The 22,041-nt window shown below is 38.0% G+C and overlaps 1 protein-coding gene and 6 non-coding genes across 11 annotated transcripts in view; 6 read left to right on the top strand and 1 right to left on the bottom strand.

Annotated features, from left to right (window-relative positions):
- LOC139966180 (uncharacterized) overlaps positions 1-16,174 on the bottom strand; it is a 46,970-nt gene extending 30,796 nt beyond the window's left edge. Inside the window, exons 1-13 of one of the 5 annotated variants that reach the window (XM_071968957.1) lie at positions 15,961-16,174; positions 15,473-15,583; positions 14,255-14,494; positions 13,550-13,715; positions 12,671-12,714; positions 11,172-11,291; positions 10,430-10,550; positions 9,357-9,428; positions 8,458-8,529; positions 5,941-6,012; positions 4,993-5,064; positions 4,376-4,447; positions 2,151-2,222 (exon numbers count right to left, since the gene is read on the bottom strand). In XM_071968957.1, coding sequence (XP_071825058.1) covers positions 2,151-2,222; positions 4,376-4,447; positions 4,993-5,064; positions 5,941-6,012; positions 8,458-8,529; positions 9,357-9,428; positions 10,430-10,550; positions 11,172-11,291; positions 12,671-12,689 — 692 coding nt within the window. In that variant the 5' untranslated portion in view covers positions 12,690-12,714; positions 13,550-13,715; positions 14,255-14,494; positions 15,473-15,583; positions 15,961-16,174. The remainder of the gene's footprint in view (positions 1-2,150; positions 2,223-4,375; positions 4,448-4,992; positions 5,065-5,940; positions 6,013-8,457; positions 8,530-9,356; positions 9,429-10,429; positions 10,551-11,171; positions 11,292-12,670; positions 12,715-13,549; positions 13,716-14,254; positions 14,495-15,472; positions 15,584-15,960) is intronic. The other 4 variants (XM_071968953.1, XM_071968955.1, XM_071968954.1 and 1 more) reach the window with 4 other exon arrangements.
- Positions 16,175-17,353: 1,179 nt separating this feature from the next.
- Trnah-gug (transfer RNA histidin (anticodon GUG)) lies at positions 17,354-17,425 on the top strand. The gene has a single exon. It is a non-coding gene; the product is annotated as a tRNA-His (tRNA).
- A 238-nt stretch (positions 17,426-17,663) lies between these two features.
- Trnah-gug (transfer RNA histidin (anticodon GUG)) lies at positions 17,664-17,735 on the top strand. Its single transcript has one exon. It is a non-coding gene; the product is annotated as a tRNA-His (tRNA).
- Positions 17,736-17,953: 218 nt separating this feature from the next.
- Positions 17,954-18,025, top strand: Trnah-gug (transfer RNA histidin (anticodon GUG)). The gene has a single exon. It is a non-coding gene; the product is annotated as a tRNA-His (tRNA).
- Positions 18,026-18,243: 218 nt separating this feature from the next.
- On the top strand, positions 18,244-18,315 carry Trnah-gug (transfer RNA histidin (anticodon GUG)). Its single transcript has one exon. It is a non-coding gene; the product is annotated as a tRNA-His (tRNA).
- A 293-nt stretch (positions 18,316-18,608) lies between these two features.
- On the top strand, positions 18,609-18,680 carry Trnah-gug (transfer RNA histidin (anticodon GUG)). Its single transcript has one exon. It is a non-coding gene; the product is annotated as a tRNA-His (tRNA).
- Positions 18,681-18,945: 265 nt separating this feature from the next.
- On the top strand, positions 18,946-19,017 carry Trnah-gug (transfer RNA histidin (anticodon GUG)). The gene has a single exon. It is a non-coding gene; the product is annotated as a tRNA-His (tRNA).
- Positions 19,018-22,041: the final 3,024 nt, after the last annotated feature.

Genomic DNA, 22,041 nt, shown 5'->3' with positions numbered 1-22,041 from the left:
GGAGGAGGAGGAGGAGGAGGAGGAGGAGGAGGAGGAGGAGGGAAAGGTCAAGGAGGGTGTCCTGTATACACCAAGGGTTCAGGTGGCCAAGTGGTCAATATCTTGATGGGGTCCACTAGTGGGGAGGAACCCTTTCCCTGCCACACATCTGAAATGGCATCATTTATATAATTCTGAGAAATGTCAGAAACAAGACTAATTCTGAAATTTAAGAGTACCATATTTAAGTGAAATATAGTCTTATGTAAAATGAGAATATTATAACATATATGTAAAGTCGTCAGCACTTAGGGGGAGATACTACAAGGGTTAAAGAAGGTTCCTATGGAAACAAAAGAAGTATACTCCTTTTATAGCTACATCTGTGTATGTGCAGCTGATTGATATTTGGGTATTTGAAGCTTAAACAAACCATACAAATAATACATTGGACAACTGCTTTATCAAGTTCTAGCGCAGAGCTCGTTTTCAAACAAGCCAGTGCCTTACCAGCCCCATGCACCCACACCCAAACCATTTGTATAAAAGTTTGCCGCAATTGCATGAAGACCCCGACACATTGATATATTCTATCCTCAGAAATTCTTTTCCCCTCCCCAAAATGTTCCACACATACACTGGATACTATCAAGATACTGAGCTAATTGATCTAATTGACCTAATTTAATATTAGTTAGTCAGTTGCAGCTTCTCAACAGTGCCCATATAATATATTACACTTAAGAGCAAAGTATGATATGACAAATATATTTATATAAATTTGATTGGTAAAGTAAAATATATATTTTAACTACACAACATCATAACATCCCCAAGTTGGTCAAGTCCCTCGTGTTTTATCAGGGACCTAACAGCCATCATTCCTCAACCTGCTCGATTCGGCTCTAGATATTTAAATACCAATGTGCGAAATTGTTAACGTGTATCCTCTAAATTACACGTAAGTAGTCTAACCAAAACATTCCTGTACTTTTTCGAACAAGTTACTTGACTAATAAATACATTCTATAAGTGAAAACACCATCGTTAGTGTCACTTTACGTACGTAAAGTGCTGCTAACTATTTGGGAGTATTGTAGCAATGTTACGTTGGTGCCACCTACAGCCTGAGCCGTATCTCTGTATACGGCTCTGGGTGCCACATTTTGTTTCAGACATTTTTTCCAGTGTATAAACTTTCGTGGTTCGTAAAATCTATCACCGTCTGATACATCGAGAGTACTTATCAGCTGATACTTCACATACTATCACTCGGATCACTCAGAATTGGAAACTAATGAAGGAAGAACTATCAATAGATGATGTTAGACTATGAGAGACTGGCCAGTCAGAGTTTGCTATGCAGTGATATATGTAAACTAACGTGTTAGGGAACACATACTACTGTCAATTTATCAATGCCTGGATACATCGAGAGTAATTATCAGTTGATGCTTCATATACTACCACTCAGACCACTCACTGGAAAGTTATGAAGCACTATTAATATATGATATTCGACTGTGAAAGATTGGCGATTCAGATATTTTAAACTATCATGGCCTAGCATTATGTACAAGTTCCGTAACACACTTAGTACTTGTATACCTTACGTACCACACGCAATCGAGAGCATTAATTTATTCGAACTACACAATTGTTAGTAGGCCAAATACTAGGCCTATCGCAGGAGGATCGTATGAACAATCTTCCCAAAACCTACATATCGAGAGGTTTTTGTGTCCAACTAGAAACAACTTTGGTAAGAAAAATCCCCCCCCCCCCCCCGTGACTCACGATACTAGTAGTAGGCTATTGTGCAATGTGTAACATAACAGTGAATGGTTACCGACTAATCTGTACAGAAACGACACATACATGAACAACGCAGGTGCAGATTATATCTGCGAACTAGCTTATTGCAATATAGCTTCCTCGTTATTGATCACCTTTAACTATGGTTTTCATAACTAGATCCAACATTTAATAGCTTTTTGCCAAATAAACAGCGTTCGCCATATACGTCAAATCCTATGTTGTGGGTGTACACCCCTGCATCCGCATATTTTAATGTTGGTTGCTCTCATTTCACTCATATCGACATACGATAGCTCTATATGTACCGTACCTATTGTAAAGGTTACAAGCATAAAGTTTTCCGATGTACTCACATATCAACCAGGCTTGTTGAGTTTTGAAATATTTCACTTGGCAACGTCTTCAACATGTTGTCAAATAAACGACTGTTACGAAATAAGGAAAAAGAGAGTCCTATAGGTGCAAGGATCGGAGATTTCATGATCAAGTATCACAGATATTAAGAAGCATATGAAAGGACGACCAGTGGCGGCGCCAGGAATTTTTGTTGGGGAGGCTAAGGGGGGGGGGAGCTGAGCCAATTTTTTGGGTGGCTTACAAGATTGAGTGATCGCCGTCCTGGAAAGGCCTACATGCAAAATGGTGGCATTTAGCGAGGCTTTTGTCACCTGAAAATTTCTCCAAAAATATCCATTTTTTTGTGAGTAACTTTAGTCAAATTAGAATGGAAGATACCAATTCACAGTTTTCGTATCACTAAAATATTACCTGCTGTGAAAGATCCAATTCCTTTGCTCAATTATTATATCGCGCTCTCTGACACAACTCCTGTTTTAGTCTGTATACACGCTGTTTGTGAAACGCACACGACATTGCCGTATGAGAACAAAATTCATCAAAATTTCCATTGACCATTGTAGCACTGCGTTATGTCTGACAAAATTTGGGTAGGCTATATTGTTTCAATGAGGTTTTTTTTTTTTTGGCCTATTTCAGTTGGGGGGCTAATGGGGGGCTGACTACTTCAGTGGGGGCTAAAGCCCCCCCCAAGCCCCCCCCCTTGGCGCCGCCACTGAGGACGACATTATCAACCAGGTACAGATCGTCTGATCAAAGAAATAATACGCAATAAACAAAAGCAAAATAATTATATTTAATTGAGGCATAATATGCTACTAACTATATTGTTACATTTTCCTTGAACTAGTGTTAATTTTGATACATCGTCAAAATATGCAAGGAGCGAAATATACATTGGAACTCCCTGACTCAAAACTTGTTTTGGAAACGTCCACCTCTCCCCAAATAAGGCCTTATGTTTCTGGTCAAATTTCGAGAGAGAAAATCTTAAAGAAGAGGGAAAAAATATGGAAACAGCATCACTTTTATGACATATTATGTTATCGCGGAGAATTTCCCTTTTACCTTCAGTTAAGGTATCATTTCCGCCATTCTTAGAGACTGGCAATTAAACCTACACACACTGGCGGATCCAAGGGGGGATCCAAGGGGGCCATGCCCCCCCCCCCCAAAGGTGAGCCAAAAAGTGTTTCCGAACATCCGCTAAATCATATGATTGGAAATTAAAAAAATCGAGAGGAATAGCAGTGGTAGACTAGTCTAAACCTTTTCGTTTTCTGGATTAAAATTAAATGCAGAGCTCCCAACTGACCCGCAATTCGCGGGAATTAGACCCGCATTCTAACACCCAAACCCGCTGACCCGCACAAGCGTCCGAAAAACCCGCATTGTAATTGTCAAGTATACATAAAAAATTTGCATCAAATTTTGACTTAGCAACCATCATTTCTTTAGCATTTAGCATAATAGAGTATAAAACCTTTACAGCATCATTTGAACCTCAAATTAGCCTATAATTCTTTGAATTGGGGCGAGCAGCGAACATTTTCATGCCACGGGAAAGAATGAATTATCACCTACTATTCAATTTATTGATGTTACACACACAAAAATGCATATTTCTCAGAACATTTTGGGTGACAAAAGCCTTTCTAAGTGTCACCATTTTACATGTAGGCATCACCAGGATTCCAAAAAAATTAAAAAGGGGAGGGGGACACCCCTTATACCCCTCCCCCAGGACGGCGATTCGTGGCATGGACCAGCATTTGCCTTCTCAAGAGTTGGGAGCTATGTAAATGTATGAGCATGAGGTTTAACACCATTTTGCAGTTACAGGCTGGTTGTAAGAAATTTATAACCTATGAGAAATAAAATTTCTTGAGAAAGATGATCCCAACTTTGTTTTATAAGTATTTTAGAAAATTACACCTGGGAAACATTTGTTTTAGAAGTAAATAAACATCACCATTGTACACTTTTGTCGCACCAAATTGCATCTGAGGGCATTCAGCAATAGAATATATATATATATATATATATATATATTTATATATATATAATATATGTATTTATATATATATATATATATATATACATACATATTGGTTCCAGTTCTCTGATGATCGCTCAACACGTGAAACTCTGAGTAACAACTACTTTATCTATTCGTTTTCATGTTACGTAAACAGTTCCTTCATTTTTTAAAGTTACTCACAGTTTGCTCAGTTTACCCAGATTCCTAAAAATTTCTCCAGGTAGCGTAGATATTATATTTTGTTGTAGATATCTGAAACGTAAATGTATTAATAAACTGTATGAGGCTGAGTTTAATATCCATGTCAATATGTTTAAAATATGTAAAAAAATCTTTATTAAGAGTACCTTTATATAGACGCTTATATACTCTGCCTTTCGTAGTAACTATCCCTGTTAGCATGACTGTATTGTGACATGATACATTGCAATATGAAGGTATCAAGGGTCACCTTGTTAAGTTCAATATATAGGCATGGAATGCACATAGTAATATTTTCTTAAAATTCCAAGGTACAACATGCACATATCATTGAACCGATGTTGAATGTAATTAGTATAACTGCTTATTTGGGTAAGGGAAGCACGTGCATGTAAACCATGGTTTACACACACTGGAAGGGGGAATTGCCGTTTATGTAGATGGCTTCATAGATAACAACATTTGTGATACTGTATTCTGTCTCCACGATTTCGGAAGTTATAGATTTGTATCAAATATGTGAGGAAGAGACTTATGTGCCCATGCAAGAGCTATGGTAACATCAACTACATATTATGCTGATGGAATGTACTTACAAGTATTTCAAGTTTGTTAAGTTTTCGAAGATGTTGGAAGAAAGTGACTGGAGTTGGTTGTCTTCCAATCGCCTGCAACAAAGAAAGAGAAAGCAAATCATTTATATCTGTAATGCAAACGTAAAGCGACCTCGAACATGTTATTACTCCATTTGAGCGATTGACTGTGCACCTTTGATTTGGCATTCTATATATGATCTAGGAGTTGTTCTTAACACACCCACCGGTTTTGTTAAGACACATTTACACATACAGAGGCGGTAGAAGCGAGGAGGGGAGGGGGTGCACAAGGAGCACGTGACCCTCAAAAGTGCACCCTTATTGTAAAAAAGACTCTATTTGTTGAAAAATTAAATATTATTGTTGTTAAAAAAAAAGTTTAAATCTATGAGTGACCTTTTGTTGACAAACATTCAAATACAGGATTTCGCAGTGTGAACGCACAAAATGAATTACTTTGTTTGAGGTAACTTTATGCTTTGGTATGTTGGACCGTTCTGCGACTGAGTAAAATAACATTAGCTTCTAGCAACGGGATTGCGAATTGAATCACGTCACGGAAATGAGTAATACTTCCTTATATATGATATGTAATAATAAATAGATATGTGAGAATTGCAAAGCTGTATCCGGCTTACAAGGAATGCAGCCAAATATTTGACAATTCAAGGGAGATAGTTTAGGGATTATACAGAAACGAAATATCAGAAGAAAAAACAACAACAACTAAGTATAGCCGCTGATGAAGCTCCAGAAGGACATGTCTAGGTTTGTTACTGGTTTGATGTAGCTCTGCAATTGCATTGACCACTTTGCCTCTAAAGGAAGATCCTGATTGATTTAAAAGTCAAACTCTGTATATTTTGTGGACCAGTATAGGCCTCTTTATCTCCACTGTTCCTATAAGTATTTTTGTATATTTAGTTTGTTAACATACGTATTACTTACAAAGTTTCCAGGTTAGGTAAACGTGCAAACACATCAGGGGAAAGAACACGCAGCTTATTAGTTTGTAGTTCACTGCAAGAAAGGTAAACCATGAGATGAATTCACAACAGGATGTGCCTTGCTTTCTAACATAAACACATAAACATGCAAATGATTGCTCTAAAGAAATGTATCTGAAAATTGTCTGTATTTCCTCAAAGCGGAATGGTACACAAATCAGTGTTCTTTATAAAAGCAATTATAATGATATTAATATAATATAAATAAATTTAATAGCCAGTATCCGTTTTTGGTTCACTTGGATAAATAAGGAAAGTGTAAAAAGGTTTATAAAACTATAACAATGTTTAAAAATTGCACGATGTGCAACTTTTAATGACATTTCATGAACTGTCAAATGTGTTCGGAAAATATATGAAATACATTGCTTATGACCGTATCTGCATTGCATTTCAAACTTTAACGAGAATGTATATAAGCCATAGTGACTAATCAACAAGCACAGACAAGTTAACGATTGCACTATTGAAAGATTTATCGTATTTTCGCGAATTAACATAATCATTAATTTACTTACGCTGTGCGTGCTTCAGTGGCGTAGCCAGACTTTTTCATCTGGGGGGGGGGGGCAAAGGGAGGGGGGCGAAGGGTCTGATTGGTGGGGGAGACTAAGCTAGTACAAAAGACATACCAAACAGTTTGCATGACAAACTGTGGCAAATCGGGTATTGTGTCAGCAATGTAGGGCACAGATGGTCACTCTAGTTAGCTGACGTTTTATGTTATTTCCACATAGGTATTATTAACGATAAAACAGATCACTGAAAAAGTCATCGATAGTTCTCTTTAAAAATCTGAATAGACTATGCTCTTTCTGTCAGTATTCAAAGATGATCAGCATGATATCTGACTGGCCTGGGAGTGTAACCACCCCCCCCCCACCCTCCCCAATCAACAAAAGATGTTATCATTCCCCCTTCGGGCCCTTCTTTTGCACTGTCTAGGGCTCACTCAAACAGTTTAGCGAAGGTTAATTCGCCTATTCTGATGACTGTCTGCGAACTTATCGACGAATTCGTCCAAATTGATCCCCTCGGACAGTTCCCTTTCGATATGTAAAACTCCGAGATCACTAAGGCGACTGTCTGACATTGTGTTCCGCAGATAGGTTTTGACGAGCTTCAATGTTGAGAAGCTGCGCTCGCATCCAGCACTCAATACCGGAATCGCAATGGCAATTTTACAAAGGCGTAACAGCTCTGCAAAGACATCATTATATGGCTCCAGAAACGATGTCAGCGACAGAAGGTTGGGTGGTGGCGTCTCTCCCGTGTTAGCGAACTTGCGCTGGAGGAGTCTCTGTGCTTGCGGAACCTCGTGTTTGAGGTCTTCCATGCTCGCATCGAAAACTTGGCCAAACTGTTCGACGCTTTCCATCGAGAGGAAATCCTTATATACTCTCTGGATTCAGTGATTGGATCCCTCTCATGATCTGGCAGTTTTCTGTGGAGAAGCGCTTGTTCATTTCCGCAAGGGCGTAGGAACCGGGGGGCTGGGGGGGGCGCCAGCCCCCCCCCCCCAGTGAAAAATGTGGAGGGGCGGAAGTATCATTCCGCCCCCCCCCCCCCGCTTCGCAAGTCAGAAAATGAGAAAAAAATCTCATTTGGAGCACCAAATTGCATCTAAGGCCTGGTGAAAATACAAAATTAAGTTTACAAAATGGAGTAGGTGTTGAAGTGTGCTATAATGCACCAAATTGCATCTGAGGCTACCTGGAAATGCAAGAAATTCCAAAGGGGAGGGGGACACCCCCTCTCCTTAGACCCCTACCCCAGGCCGGCCAACAGTCTCCAGCCCCCCCCCCCCCACTCAAAAGTACCTTCCTACGCCACTGCATTTCCGCGGTGATGGTATCGACGATCGCATAGAACACGTTTATCTTGATGCTCTCCTTCGTAGTTGACGTATCCTCCTCTGCCATTAACCGCTCTATTACCACGCTGTCACATAGCCGTGCTGGCAATTGCCTTTGCCGACTTGATCGGTGCCAATCATTCCGGAACACAATCCAGGGATCAGGGATAACCATGTGAACATAAACTGAACGTAGCCTCCGCTTGTGAGTGCCGCGGAGACCGTTTAATTAAATTGCCAACCCGTTTCCACATTTGACAATACAGAGACAGTGGCGTTTCTTTGCGCTGCTGCTTGGGTCAAATTCTTTTTCAAGGCAATGTTCCCATGGAAGTGATTTTTATTTTGGCCACCCAATTTCGCAGACAGAGAATAAGGTAAAAGGTAAAGAATAAAAATTGCATAAAAACCATGGTAATTCGCCCAGCAACATATTTAGTGTGCATTCAAGTTTTTTTTTCTCATTCAATAATTCCATTTGGGGGGGGGGGCAAGTGGGGGGCAAGCATTTCAACTGGGGGCTCCCGCCCCCTCTCCCCCCCCCCCCCCCGCTGGCTACGCCACTGGCGTGCTTCCTTTTTTATTTAACTAAACTACACTTACAGTACTTTCAACATGGTTAAATTGTAAAATGCCAGGTTTGGAATTTCTTGGATTTGGTTTTCGTTCAGATTTCTGTACAAGGAAAGAAAAGTTCTCCTTTTTAATCATAACCAATGATATAGCTCTAGTACATATCTGCCATATAGTTAGATTTGTATATGTGAACACATTTTGAAAAGTACATACTGAAATTCGCATAATATAGACAAGCACATCGCTTAAACAAAACACATTTCAAAATTAGGTTGGGAAAGTTAATATATTGTAAAGAAAATATTGAAACAAATCAATAATGGTCGAAAAAGGAATAAATAAAGCAAACCTAAAATTCACAAATTGTTTTCTATGTAGTAACCTCGTTGGACGTTTAATTAAGGGATTATATTTAATACGGTGATGCATATAGAAATTACACATGTTTCGCTTTTTCATATTGGCATATATAATAATAATAATAATAATAGAAATAATAATAATCATAATCATAATAATCATAATAGTAATGATGATGATGATGATAATAATAATGATAATAATAACAATAATACTAACAAAAATAACAACAACAATGAAGAGAATAATGCTTTTAACACCCAACATGAGAAATTGTACTATACATATTGAATCTATTTTCCCTTGTATTATACAAAATGTCTAAGCAAATATGTATGCCATACACTAAATATGTTTATGAACTGTACACTATGATGTTGATGATAAACTGTCTGCAAGTGGGAGGGGATGATTCCCCTGATTTCTTCGAGGGGGTGGGGGTGGGTAAGCCCAGAAGTATACGTAGAAGCGTCTCTGCCTCTTGATACATGTGGCTTCGGTGACAGTAATTTTTTTATTTAACAAACTATTATCTATATGCAGTCCATGCCATCAAATCTACTTACAGCTCTTCTAGGTGGGTTAAATTCCAAAAGGCATCAACTGGTACTCTTGTGATCTCACTCATTATGATATATCTATAAAAGAAAAGTTAAATTAAGCAGTTTTATCATATACACTTTACCTAACTTCAGAGCTTCACAACCCTGTATAACATTTTTGTATTATACAAACAAGGTGTGGCAGAATATTACGTTATGCATTAATAGCATAGCAGTGCAGTTTTGGAGTGCTTGGACGAACGGAGAATATAATGTAATGCGGCTAAAAACCTATAGCCGTATCTTGGTTATGTTCTTGCAAAAATGAAGTTTATTTTCAATAGGGATACGCCACCCACTTTCGTTGGACGTGAACGGGATACTCCACCCCCCCCCCACCCCTCTCATGTCTTTCAAAGTAGATGTGTCAATCAGTTCAGGTGCTTGAAAGTTCAAACGCATCATGCGCTAGAATCGAAACGCCAGGCCAACTTTTATATATTATTGTCTTTGCCACAATAAATGCATACAGAATATCTTGTCAACAAAAATCATACCACAAGCATACTTCATGATTGAAAAACAACACATGGCTTGGGGCAAGACGACATGTGAAATAGTGATAAGGAAATGAAACTGAAACACCATATAGTTTTAATAAATGAGGTTTGCATTTTTACGCCACAGTTATACCATAGTGTATATATATATATATATATATATATAGAACAATTTGTAGGAAGTGAGAACCGACGGGGAAGTTGAAGTCATCAATGTTGCTCTCAGGCGACAGAAACTGAGCTATGAGCCAACAAATCCGATCGAGAAGGAACAACAATGTTGTTCCCATCGACTATATCGATAGTAGAATGTTGTAATTTTTTGAACTTCTTTATGTGCGCTATAAAACTGTTTCTATTGAGATCCTCTATAAGATATTAGGAACTAGGATCGTGAAGTGGACCTCTTTTGTAATTATTAATTTGAATTGACTTCTATCGTTACACCGCCGTGGGCCCCAAGCACCATCTCTTGCCATTCCCCCTTCTCAGTTCTGCCGATTTCGGTGACCCAATTACTAAGAAAGAGTGACTCACAAGAACGTAGCATTCGAAGGAATGTCCCGTGGCACTTCATGAGGCTGAATTTCCCTGCAATAGACATCAGTAAAGGTGTCCGCGAATGAGCAGTCACAAACACCAGTCGGTCCACATGCCTCTGTATTGTATAGATATGGCGATAAAGTGTAACATTTGAATCTTGTTTAACACATGAACATTTTCCTTACTGACTCACTGATAACAAGCACTGTTGACCTTACTGAAAGATCAGCAATGACGTGCTGGTAATTTCTAGTTATTTCACAGATCATTTTTCTCTGTATTTCTGTCTATTCCTCTATTGGACTACTTCTAAAACAGGTAAAATTATACAAGTTATGTTCTCTGTGACATAAGATAACGTTAACCATACTCGTTCCGACTAACAATTTTTGCAAGGAATAAAGATAAACCTTGAAACGTATACAGTGCTAATGCACCTTTATGACACAAATTAGCTGACGAGGTAGGCCTGGGTTATAAGGGAACATTTAGAGAGTCACCGTGTCTCCCAATCGTTCATTTCTAACGGTATTAGGTCACTAAGCATAACGAAACCAGGAATTTGTCTAGTCAGTGGTTTCACTGAACAAGAGCTGTTCGGGTGTTTTTAAAGGTTATCTTGTATTGTCGTATTGAAAGGTGAACATTTACTATACATTGTTTCGAAAAGACAGGTCAGTCATCTGTTCCATTTATCTACATAGAAACAGCTAACCTATTGTATTATGATATTTACCTTTCCTATTAGTCGCATCAGTATTAAGACTGATCTTAGTTGATGCACAAATCACACAAATACCAGAAACCATGACGACTGTCAAGAACGTCATTCTAAGTGATCGGACCAGCAAACGACCTATAAAATGCCAAAAAGGGCAAAACAGGGGTTATTGTCAAAAGTAAAGAACAAGAACAATATAAAACACAATCAATTGAAGGAAAACAAGAAATACAACGAAAGACGACCGTTGATATTGGAGCGAAGTAAACTCGACTCATCTTTGATTTGATAGACAGTTGCATCCACAAGGAGTATATGAATCACACATAGGTATTTGAATCACACATCGGAGTAAATTAATCACAAACATAAGAGTATTTTAATTAAGCCTATAAATGGACTCTCATATCAATATTGTTTTAATGGATATAGACAACAATTTAGAAACGGAACCTTTTACTTCTGTTTCTTCTTCATTATGTATACTGAAAGGGACACTTTTGCATTTTCTTTCAATAATGTTCATCAATTTGCCTCTACTGAGGATCTAGGTAACTTGAATTTTATCGTGAGTATATTGAGGGACAAACCGGGTGCCTTCACTTGCACTTGCATTGTGCCCCCGGGCCCGTTAGCCTATCTCGATCCCATATTTGGGAAAACTTTATTCCAAAGAGAAATGACGATGAGATGGAATAAGTCAACTTTATAATTTCAACTAATGCAAGTTTGTTCTCAAGCTTACCAACCGTCGTGCACAGTTATTATACAATAATCGCAGACAACGATAATATATTGAAAATTCTTGACATTTTTCTACGAAGCATCTGTTGATCGCATACATAATACACGTTCGTGGCTACCTCATATATTGATTCCACTCAGTGTGTTTTTAATTTAATCCCTTAAAATACATATTGATATAAATCGAGAATTGAAGAAAACGTTGCAGCACGTGCTAATACAATTTACCGATGGCAAAATGATTAAATACGAGGATAGCATACAACTATCAGGGTGGAGGAGGAGGGGTAGTGTCTTTAACGAGCCCGCCCTCCAGTTTTGGAAAAACCCTCAAAAATGGCCTTTTTCATAATCAATTGTGTCTCACTTTGTTACTGAAAAGTACCCTTCTTCAAGTTTGCAATGAAACAGTGCACTTTGTATAGTGAAAAGAGACGTCTGTGGGGAAATTAACAATACTGTTTAGAAAGTGGCCTTTTGTTTAAAAACTAAAACGATATAGGCCTAGTAACTAAAAGAACGGTACCGTGTTGTTAAAATACCAAAAAAAATATAACTCGTGGTACGATATATAGAATACAGAGGTCTCATGTTATCGGGAAGCTTTGGGGTGAGTTTGCGGTTTGCTTTCTCAAATCGAAGTGAAATATCCTGCTCCTTCGAGGCTTGTTCCTGATCCTGCTCGCAACCCCACCTTTCCCTCTTCCTCCGCCTCAAAATTGAAGAAATTTTGGCCTAAGCTTAAATAAAAAATAATAATATGAACATACCAGGTGAGTGGAACATCATATTTGCAGTATTCGAAACTCTGTCGCTGTGATGTAAACGGTAAATATTTTAAATAATTGAATAATTAAATATGAATGTGAGAGACTGACTTCGGTCAGCTTGCGGCTTTGATAAGCCAATTAGGCTTCTTCGCGAGTTCCTGCTTGCAGGAGGATCTAATATACATACATATACATACATACATAATTCGTTAACTTTTTATCTGTTGCAACGGCGCAGTGTAACTTTGCCTCCAAAATACCATGTTACCTTCTCTAATCGAAGGTGACGATAAAAACAAAATTCCAAGGCTTCTGTAGGAGCTACATGAAAGTCTGATATAATAACAACGTCTAACCGCTTAATATACAATCATAACGGAATGATAGGCAGTCTGCAGTGAACATCGACCTCCGCCAAGTCAAAAGGACAACGGAAGTCTGAACTATGAATAATGATTTCAATATAGCCAACGAATGTCAGATTCATAACTGAATATTTAAAAATAACACTCATTATTCTTGGAAAGGACGATTTGAAAACGACTGTTTCATCAAGAACAGGAACTATAATCCTCAAATTGAGTGGGAAATGTTAAAGCTATGGCTGTAGGGAAGTTATTTATGATGACTATGAGCTGAAACAACGTTTAAATGTTTGAACTATATATATATATATATATTATAACGAAAATCCACGTTTACTCCAAAAGAAAATATTATTAGAGAAAACCAGGTTTTCTCTAATAATATATATATATATATATATATACGGGCAATTATCTTTAAACTGAATTATTTTGAAATAAGATTGGCACTTAATAGGATGGCTGTGTGAAGAAAGTTTAATTTTGATATTTTGTAGGCCGAAAAACTACTTACTGCTACAGTTCACGCTTACTTCTTCTGTACCAATTTTATTAATTTGCTTTACTTTTTTGAGAACGACCCTTAAAACTTCAGAGGCTCCCCGCGCGAAGTTACTATACTACTTTGTCTATAGCACATATAAGATTAGGCCAGCGCCTCAGGAAGCAATAAACTCAAACTGCAAAAGATATGAACTGGTTATTAATTGTACAATTATTACATATGTGGCATCAAAAAGGTAAACCAATATGGTGACGTATGAAAACCATACGATTGTGTGTAACGTTTATGAGATTATCTTGTAATTTGACTTGATTATGCAAAAAGGAATATATAATAAATTCACATTTGGAAGTTTTTGATTTATATAAGTAAAATGTTAACAGTTCGCAGACACACACTGAAGACGACAAACCAAAACTAGTTTTACAATGTTTATGCACCATTGACAGAACTTAATTTTGTTCTACCAACAATTTTCAAATCTGCAATTCTTAACTGGACTTCAGCAGAAGAATGTGAAGATCCATTGAAGGCTCTGAAATGGTAGCATCATGCGGTTATAAGATTATGCTTTAATGGCAGTTATTTTTGATATGTTCCTAGAGAGTAATTAGCCTATAACTTTATAGTTGGTTGGAAGGAAGTCAAACCTTCCTGCTCTGGAAAATACAACCTTATATGTTTCCTTCAAAATATAGGTACTTGTGCGCTTACCATTCCCGACAATTGTTACCGTTTGCAGAGTCAAGTCGGCACTTTCATTTTCCTTCGCTGAACTTCATCGTGTGTCTTGACCACCGTTCAGCACATTTTTGGGCGTCTACAATAACAGACTTTGCAATAATCTTAAACCAGGAAACGCTGTGTTCATTTCTTCTACTCAGAATTGTAATTGACCCTCTTGTTGACTTAATGTTGGCATGGGTATCAGTTTCAACACTGTTAGCATTTCACCTTGAAAATATGAAATGAAAAACTGATGATCAATGTATAATGTTTTAAGTCCTTTTAGTAAAAAAAGATAAAAGAGAGCCTTTGGAACATGGGCATCCATAAACAATTATGTTGTGTTATCTTAAAGCGTTTCGTGTTTGGTAAATTAAGTTGGAGTAGCTTTAATTGTCCTCAATTTCTTCCGATGTCTCCAGTCTTGGTACGTCACCATCCATTGATCTTCTAGCAGCACAAATATTTGATCAGACCAGCAAGCTTTACATGTATAGCTATAACCAAGATTTCTCCTGAAACACAGATAATGCAAAGTATTAACTCATGCAGCATTTTCGTTTGTTCATTCGTTATTGCTTTCTCGCAACAGGAATACAAAGTAGAGAACATACAGTTTAAACATTAAAATAGTTGTAATGTTATGAAGAGGATGTATGCTGAAAAACCCTGGCATGTTTGGCATGACATTCCCTGAAGAACAATAGTAAGTGAAGATAAGATAACACGAGAAATGCAAACGAAGCAACCCACAGTTACATATTGATCCCGTCCCCCAAGAAGAAATATGAAGGCAAAGAGTTGACTTGGAGTTCTTAATTTTCTTTGTATAGTTATGTTCAACCCCTAACTGACATGCATGACCAATTAAAACTTATCACAACAACAGCTTCTCAGGTAGGGATTTCGACCTCGTTGTTATTATGAATTCTCTGCAAAACAAAGTGAAATTTATGAAATATACACCATGTCCCATCGGAGACTCCCTTCGTGGGTATTTGTCTTAGTAACTGAAGGGGCGGTGGAGCGGGGATAAACATAGGGTGGGGGGGGGGGGTATTAACGACGTGTGGCAGTGTGACCTGCGACTTTCAGTGGCCAACCACAAAGTTACCTCGATCAAAAGGTTCCATCAAAATGGATCCTACATTCATTCTGTATCACAATTCCAGTTATGGGTTTGTGAAAGCTCCCTTTTTATCTTACCTAAGGTTATTACCAGCACCAGGACGTTCCAAATAATCAAGACAATTGAAACTGGATCCTTTTAAGAACTAGGAATCTCATTCGCAGCTACAAGGACGTTGATGAAAATCACTGTAAAAGACAGCTGATTATGAATACGATGTGAATAACGATACAATGTCATTACAATCTAAGAATGATGCCATATGAGGTTTTATTATATCGATGTATCTTAAGTTTTGTTTACCCTCCCACCTCCGCCACCCCCCACCCCACCCCACCCCACCCCGTAAAAAACAGATATAACATAGATGTTAAGATAACGTTATGTAATACAACAAAGCCATGTCCATTTTAACCCAGCAAGCTTCAGTTTGGAGCAAAATCTTATATTGATATGTTTGATAACACTGTAATAACCCAACACATCTATTACGAACACTGACTCGGTACATATATACCTAGTTTTTCTAATTCGTTTTAAAAATAAATGTTTAACGTTATATTACCTTCGACTCAGATCTCCCTCCAGTTGTTTTCCTGTTCACGTTGGATGTTGCCTGTCAATGCTAATTTTCCTGTTAATTTTTCTTCCTGAACCTTCACTACATGCAGACAAAATTCACAAAGATTTTGAGAAACTGAAAGTTTTAGAAGTGTTCTGCGGTTAAAGAAAATACAGCACGTCCTCACTGCAGATATGACTGTTTTTGTAAAATGAGGAAACAATTGTAACTTTAATATATTCATGGGTTCTGTTCTGAAGTGTAGAAAAGGTAACTATATAATTTACAGGCTGATATGCTGATATGGCCATGGATATGAATTGACGGCATTTAGTCTAATGTATATTGTAGTGATCGAAACAGATAACGATCTCTAGATCAAATTATGTCAAATGTAATTGTGCATATCAACTCGATAAAATAGATAAGAAAACTAAACATAAAGAACTGATGTATTTATGAAGCAAGTAAGGAATATTTTCAAATGTTTGTATTTAATTCAATTTTTCTATTAAGTGTACTTGTAATATCTGTTTACGTGTCATATAATTATGTTTCAAAGATGAAATCATATCTGACAAAAGTATGTTTGATTTTGTTAAAGATGACTTAACTCATATCATGTGAATATCATTATTGAAGATCCCCATATAACAGTGTTAAACAAGATAGCAATCCATGGAGTTCCAGATCTCATCTCCTCTATGACGGATCTACATTGACCTTTCATATCGAGCATAAGCACTTTTTTTTAATATTTGGCTTATTATTATCTACATATTTTGTTGTGTAATGACTTCTTCCAAAATACTGCAGAAATGGCTAAAACAGTTTTAGTGTATTTGGGCTTTGACCTATGACGTCATCAATCACGCAGGAACGAGTTTACATGGTCAGACACCTACCCACCAAGTTTGAGCTTTATTGGACTTAAGGTCTAGGAGGAGTTCGCGACTCACTTTTCCGCACAATTTAGGCAAATCTCATTTACCCTTGATTCCAACGTTAAACACCTCAATCTGTCTTATATTAAAATTTTGTCTTCAATCGTGTTTTAATGCCCCTTTTCCAACATGATGGGATGTAGGAAATGGCTAAAAACCAATTTTTAGATTTCTTGACCTTTAATCTATGACTTTTGACATAAATCACTCAGGAACGAGTTTACATTGTCCGGCGGCTACCCAACAAGTTCGAACTTGATCAGACTTAGGGTCTAGGAGTTCTAGACGCACACCTTTGCCCACACATACATACTCAAGTTTACCGACTACACTCACTCAAACACACCAACACACACACACACGCACGCACGCACGCATGATTTAAGACATTTTTAGGCATACACATATATATGACTTGAAATACCGTTTGCCATAGATCCACCACATGGCTCGCCGTGATCGTCTAGAGGTTAGGACATTACGTTGTGGCCGTAATAACCCAGGTTCGAATCCTGGTCACGGCATAATTTTTTTCGCTTTTAAGGCAAATCTTAATACGTCCTAAGGACAACCTTTTTTTTGGGGGGGGGGGGTGGGGGGGGGAATTCCTTACCATAAGTGCCCGGCGGCTGCGTGTTTATTTTTATTTGTTGCCCTAAAATTGTATTCTGTTTACAATTACTCTCTTGTCATACCATTCAATGATAGGCAGATATATATATTTCTTGAGATACCGTTTGCCATAGATCCACCACGTGGCTCGCCGTGATCGTCTAGAGGTTAGGACATTACGTTGTGGCCGTAATAACCCAGGTTCGAATCCTGGTCACGGCATAATTTTTTTCGCTTTTAAGGCAAATCTTAATACGTCCTAAGGACAACATTTTGGGGAAATTCCTTACCATAAGGGCCCGGCGGCTGCGTGTTTATTTTTTATTTCTTGCCCTAAAATTGTATTCTGTTTACAATTACTCTCTTGTCATACCATTCAATGATAGGCAGATATATATATTTCTTGAGATACCGTTTGCCATAGATCCACCACGTGGCTCGCCGTGATCGTCTAGAGGTTAGGACATTACGTTGTGGCCGTAATAACCCAGGTTCGAATCCTGGTCACGGCATAATTTTTTTCGCTTTTAAGGCAAATCTTAATACGTCCTAAGGACAACATTTTGGGGAAATTCCTTACCATAAGTGCCCCTGCAGCTGCGTGTTCATTTCTATTTCTTGCCCTAAAAGTATATTCTGTTTACAATTTTGTGCTTGTCATATCATTCAATGATAGGCAGATATATATATTTCTTAAGATACCGTTTGCCATAGGTCCACCACGTGGCTCGCCGTGATCGTCTAGAGGTTAGGACATTACGTTGTGGCCGTAATAACCCAGGTTCGAATCCTGGTCACGGCATAATTTTTTTCGCTCTAAGGCAAATCTTTTATAGGTCCTAAGGACAACATTTTTTGGGAAATTCCTTACCATAAGGGCCCGGCGGCTGCGTGTTTATTTTTTATTTCTTGCCCTAAAATGTTATTCTGTTTACAATTACTTCTTGTCATACCATTCAATGATAGGCAATATATATATATATATATATATATATATATATATATATATATATATATATATATATATATATATATATATATATATATATATATATCGCTTGAGATACCGTTTGCCATAGATCCACCACGTGGCTCGCCGTGATCGTCTAGAGGTTAGGACATTACGTTGTGGCCGTAATAACCCAGGTTCGAATCCTGGTCACGGCATAATTTTTTTCGCTTTTTAAGGCAAATCTTTTATAGGTCCTAAGGACAACATTTTGGGGGGAATTCCTTACCATAAGGGCCCGGCGGCTGCGTGTTTATTTTTATTTCTTGCCCTAAAATTTTATTCTGTTTACAATTACTTCTTGTCATACCATTCAATGATAGGCAGATATATATATATATATATATATATATATATATATATATATATATATATATATATATCGCTTGAGATACCTTTTGCCATAGATCCAACACGTGGCTCGCCGTGATCGTCTAGAGGTTAGGACATTACGTTGTGGCCGTAATAACCCAGGTTCGAATCCTGGTCACGGCATAATTTTTTTCGCTTTTAAGGCAAATCTTTTATAGGTCCTAAGGACAACATTTTTGGGGAAATTCCTTACCATAAGTGCCCGGCGGCTGCGTTCCCAATATGTCGAACAGCTCGCTTTTGTAAGACTGTTAGTTTAGTCAGATCAGAACGTTACATGGTTCTGTCTTGCTATATCATCATGGAGAACTCTAGCTGAAGCTTCTCGAGGAATATTAAAATTTAGTGGTAGAGAAAATCTCTTTATTTATTTTTTACTTTATTCTTATACTGTGCAGAAATTTGGAGAAGAATAAGATCACAAAAATTCCGAAACAGGCCTTTTTCAACCTAACATTGTTGAAACTGTTGTAAGTACATACTTAAAACGGGGATGAGCTGCACGAAATTTATTTTTACAAATGTATACCGAAATAATAAATAAAGATAATTAGTATACATTTTATAGCATTATGTGAACAGAATGTAAAATATAATATGTATTCAGCATTACATTCATTGATTTAGTTTTCATGTAATAATATGAGAAAGTTTGTTCTTTAGAGTCTGAATGAATCTGAAGGTCATGTGACATATTTAGCAGCATTGATTCATTCTGAGATACCGTACAAGTTTTAAGTTCTAGATCAAACGTACGACACGGAAGAGGACTGCAGAGAAGTGATGACGTATACGTTAACTATTGTCAACATATTGACATGCTAAGTGATGTCACTTTCAATGTGAACTAGTAGACCGGGAGCCCAGAGGGTTTGGTTAGCTGGGAAGGTAACCAATTGCCTTGTACATCACAAGTTCACAGTGCATTCCTGTATATGAAACCAGACGACTGGCAAACCTGCTGTGGTGGGTGTGGCTGGGAGGGCAATTTTAAATTCACCTAAAAGCTAAACTAGAACAGCTTTCATAGGTAAACCCATCAAAGTAAGTACAATGTGTCAGGTATGGCCCCAAGAGTTACAAATGGCCATCGCCAGTGATTATTGGCGATAATTTCCCATATCAGTTTTCCATTATTAATATACTTGTATATAATCTGATGAAGGAAGTCCTTCAAAATCGCCCAATCAGAAATAATGACAGAAACGTACATCAAAGGGTTACATTTGAATAACCAAAATTAAAGACCCATGCCGTTATAATAAATTTGTGGGGAAAGAACGAATACATTTTTATGATATGTTACACTGGTTTGTAAACTGTCAGTTTAAGAACAGAGAAATTGTTGTAAAGGCATAGATATGTTATCACATTTGATGTACCCGTATGTCCAATAAATATGTGTGGATATTTTTAAGTTCGGTCTGAAATCGACAAGTTAAAACCTAACGTCCGTTTTTGGACAAAGTCAATACAATGTAAGATGTCCAAAAAATGATTTTTTGGCAATAGCGACCCCAATTTTCACCTTCGTCATTTTGGTGACCCTCCAGTGGGGGATATTGTTGAGGAGCTAGATATCCCCGCTCCCTTCGAGAAACTGTTATTGAAAGGGTGCTTATTTTTTTTTAAATGGCGTTGAATTTTCCAATATTTTTTTAAAAGCAAATTATATTCAAGATTTTCCACTTCTTTAGTTTCCCCATGATGGATGTTCGATGCAATCCACCCACCAGCAACAATTTTCTCCTGCGCGGTTGGTCTTGAATGCAACTTGACCAATGTATTCGAAAGGAAAAACATTCCATTTTTGAAATTTCAGTGTAATATAAGCTGTGTCGTGAAAAGCATGAGCGGTAATTGCTGTCTTCTTGGACTGTAAATTATCCAGTTTGTGACATGTTTTAGATCCATTGTGAAAATAGTACAATTAGCTGGCCTGGGAAGATTGGATCAGAGAGTTTCTGCCCCGGAGTCCGGAGTCAACAAGGTTCCCGAGAGAATTGTTTCGTCGGCTTTTGTCGATGTAAAGAGGGGGGGGGGGGGAGGCACAATATGGCACTGGCATAATCTACATAAGGAAGCATGAATAGCTCAAAAGGGGACCGGTGGTATTACTGTCTCCAGGCCACGACCGGGATCATGACACATTGGAGTACAATATCCGTTATGAAATGGAACATGATCTTATCACTTCTCACGGCCCAGAACGCCCGAACATAAATGTTCATGCCCCTACCTTCATGGGGCTGAAGTTTGGATGCCCCTCACCACCCACACCTTACTGTGCACGTTACAGGAATTTGGACCACTGATATAGTATTATCTGCCTTATAGTTTGTGTTACCTTTCCATGACGCTGACTCAAAGTGAAATTATTTGCTCCTTTATTGCCTTACTAACTAAAGTCGTCACTTCAAGGTGGCTAGAGTAACAATTTTCGAATGACATGGATAGTTTAGCATGGTTCTTTCTGTCTCATGTGTCAACTCTCGTTGCGTAGTCTTTCAATTGCACCAACGGATACCGAAAACACCTCAATTCCCCTCAATCCACCTAATACACCAACCCTATAGTTGATTTCATCCTCTTCAACATCCAGGCATTTCATTAGTTTATTATTATCAGTGACGTAGCCAGGGGGAGCAGGGGGAGGGGCGATTGCTCCCCCTTTCAGTGTCGATAAAAGTGTTTAAAAGCTGTTGTTTTATTAGCATGGTATTTTGTCAGTGCTCCTTTGATCTTGAATACTCGTCAGCTCCGTTAACGCGATTATGATCGTAGTAACATTCAGGCCTACTGATTCAACTACTCAATTAGTTTGGCAGCTGCAATTAGCTAAATTTAGCCTATAGCCTTTTACAAGCCTATAGTTGGCCACTGCCTACATAACCGCACTAGATGGAGTGTCACGAACCGTATGCACAACCATAGGCGTAGGAGGCGGGGGGGGGGGCTGGGGGGCTGCAGCCCCCCCAACCAATTTTTTGGGTGAAAATTCGGGCAATATGCTGAGAATTTTTCGGGCACCTACTGGAAGAATAATAATTTGCAATGTGTTTTTCTTTTCTTTTTTGGTGAAAATTCGGCAATATGCTGAGAATTATTCGGGCATCTCCTGAAAGAATAATAATTTGCAATGTGTTT

The sequence above is a fragment of the Apostichopus japonicus genome, chromosome 4 (genome assembly GCF_037975245.1).
Source record: "Apostichopus japonicus isolate 1M-3 chromosome 4, ASM3797524v1, whole genome shotgun sequence".
Lineage (NCBI taxonomy): Eukaryota > Metazoa > Echinodermata > Holothuroidea > Aspidochirotida > Stichopodidae > Apostichopus > Apostichopus japonicus.
Note: the sequence above shows the minus strand (reverse complement) of the source record. Positions and strands in the feature narration are given on the sequence as shown.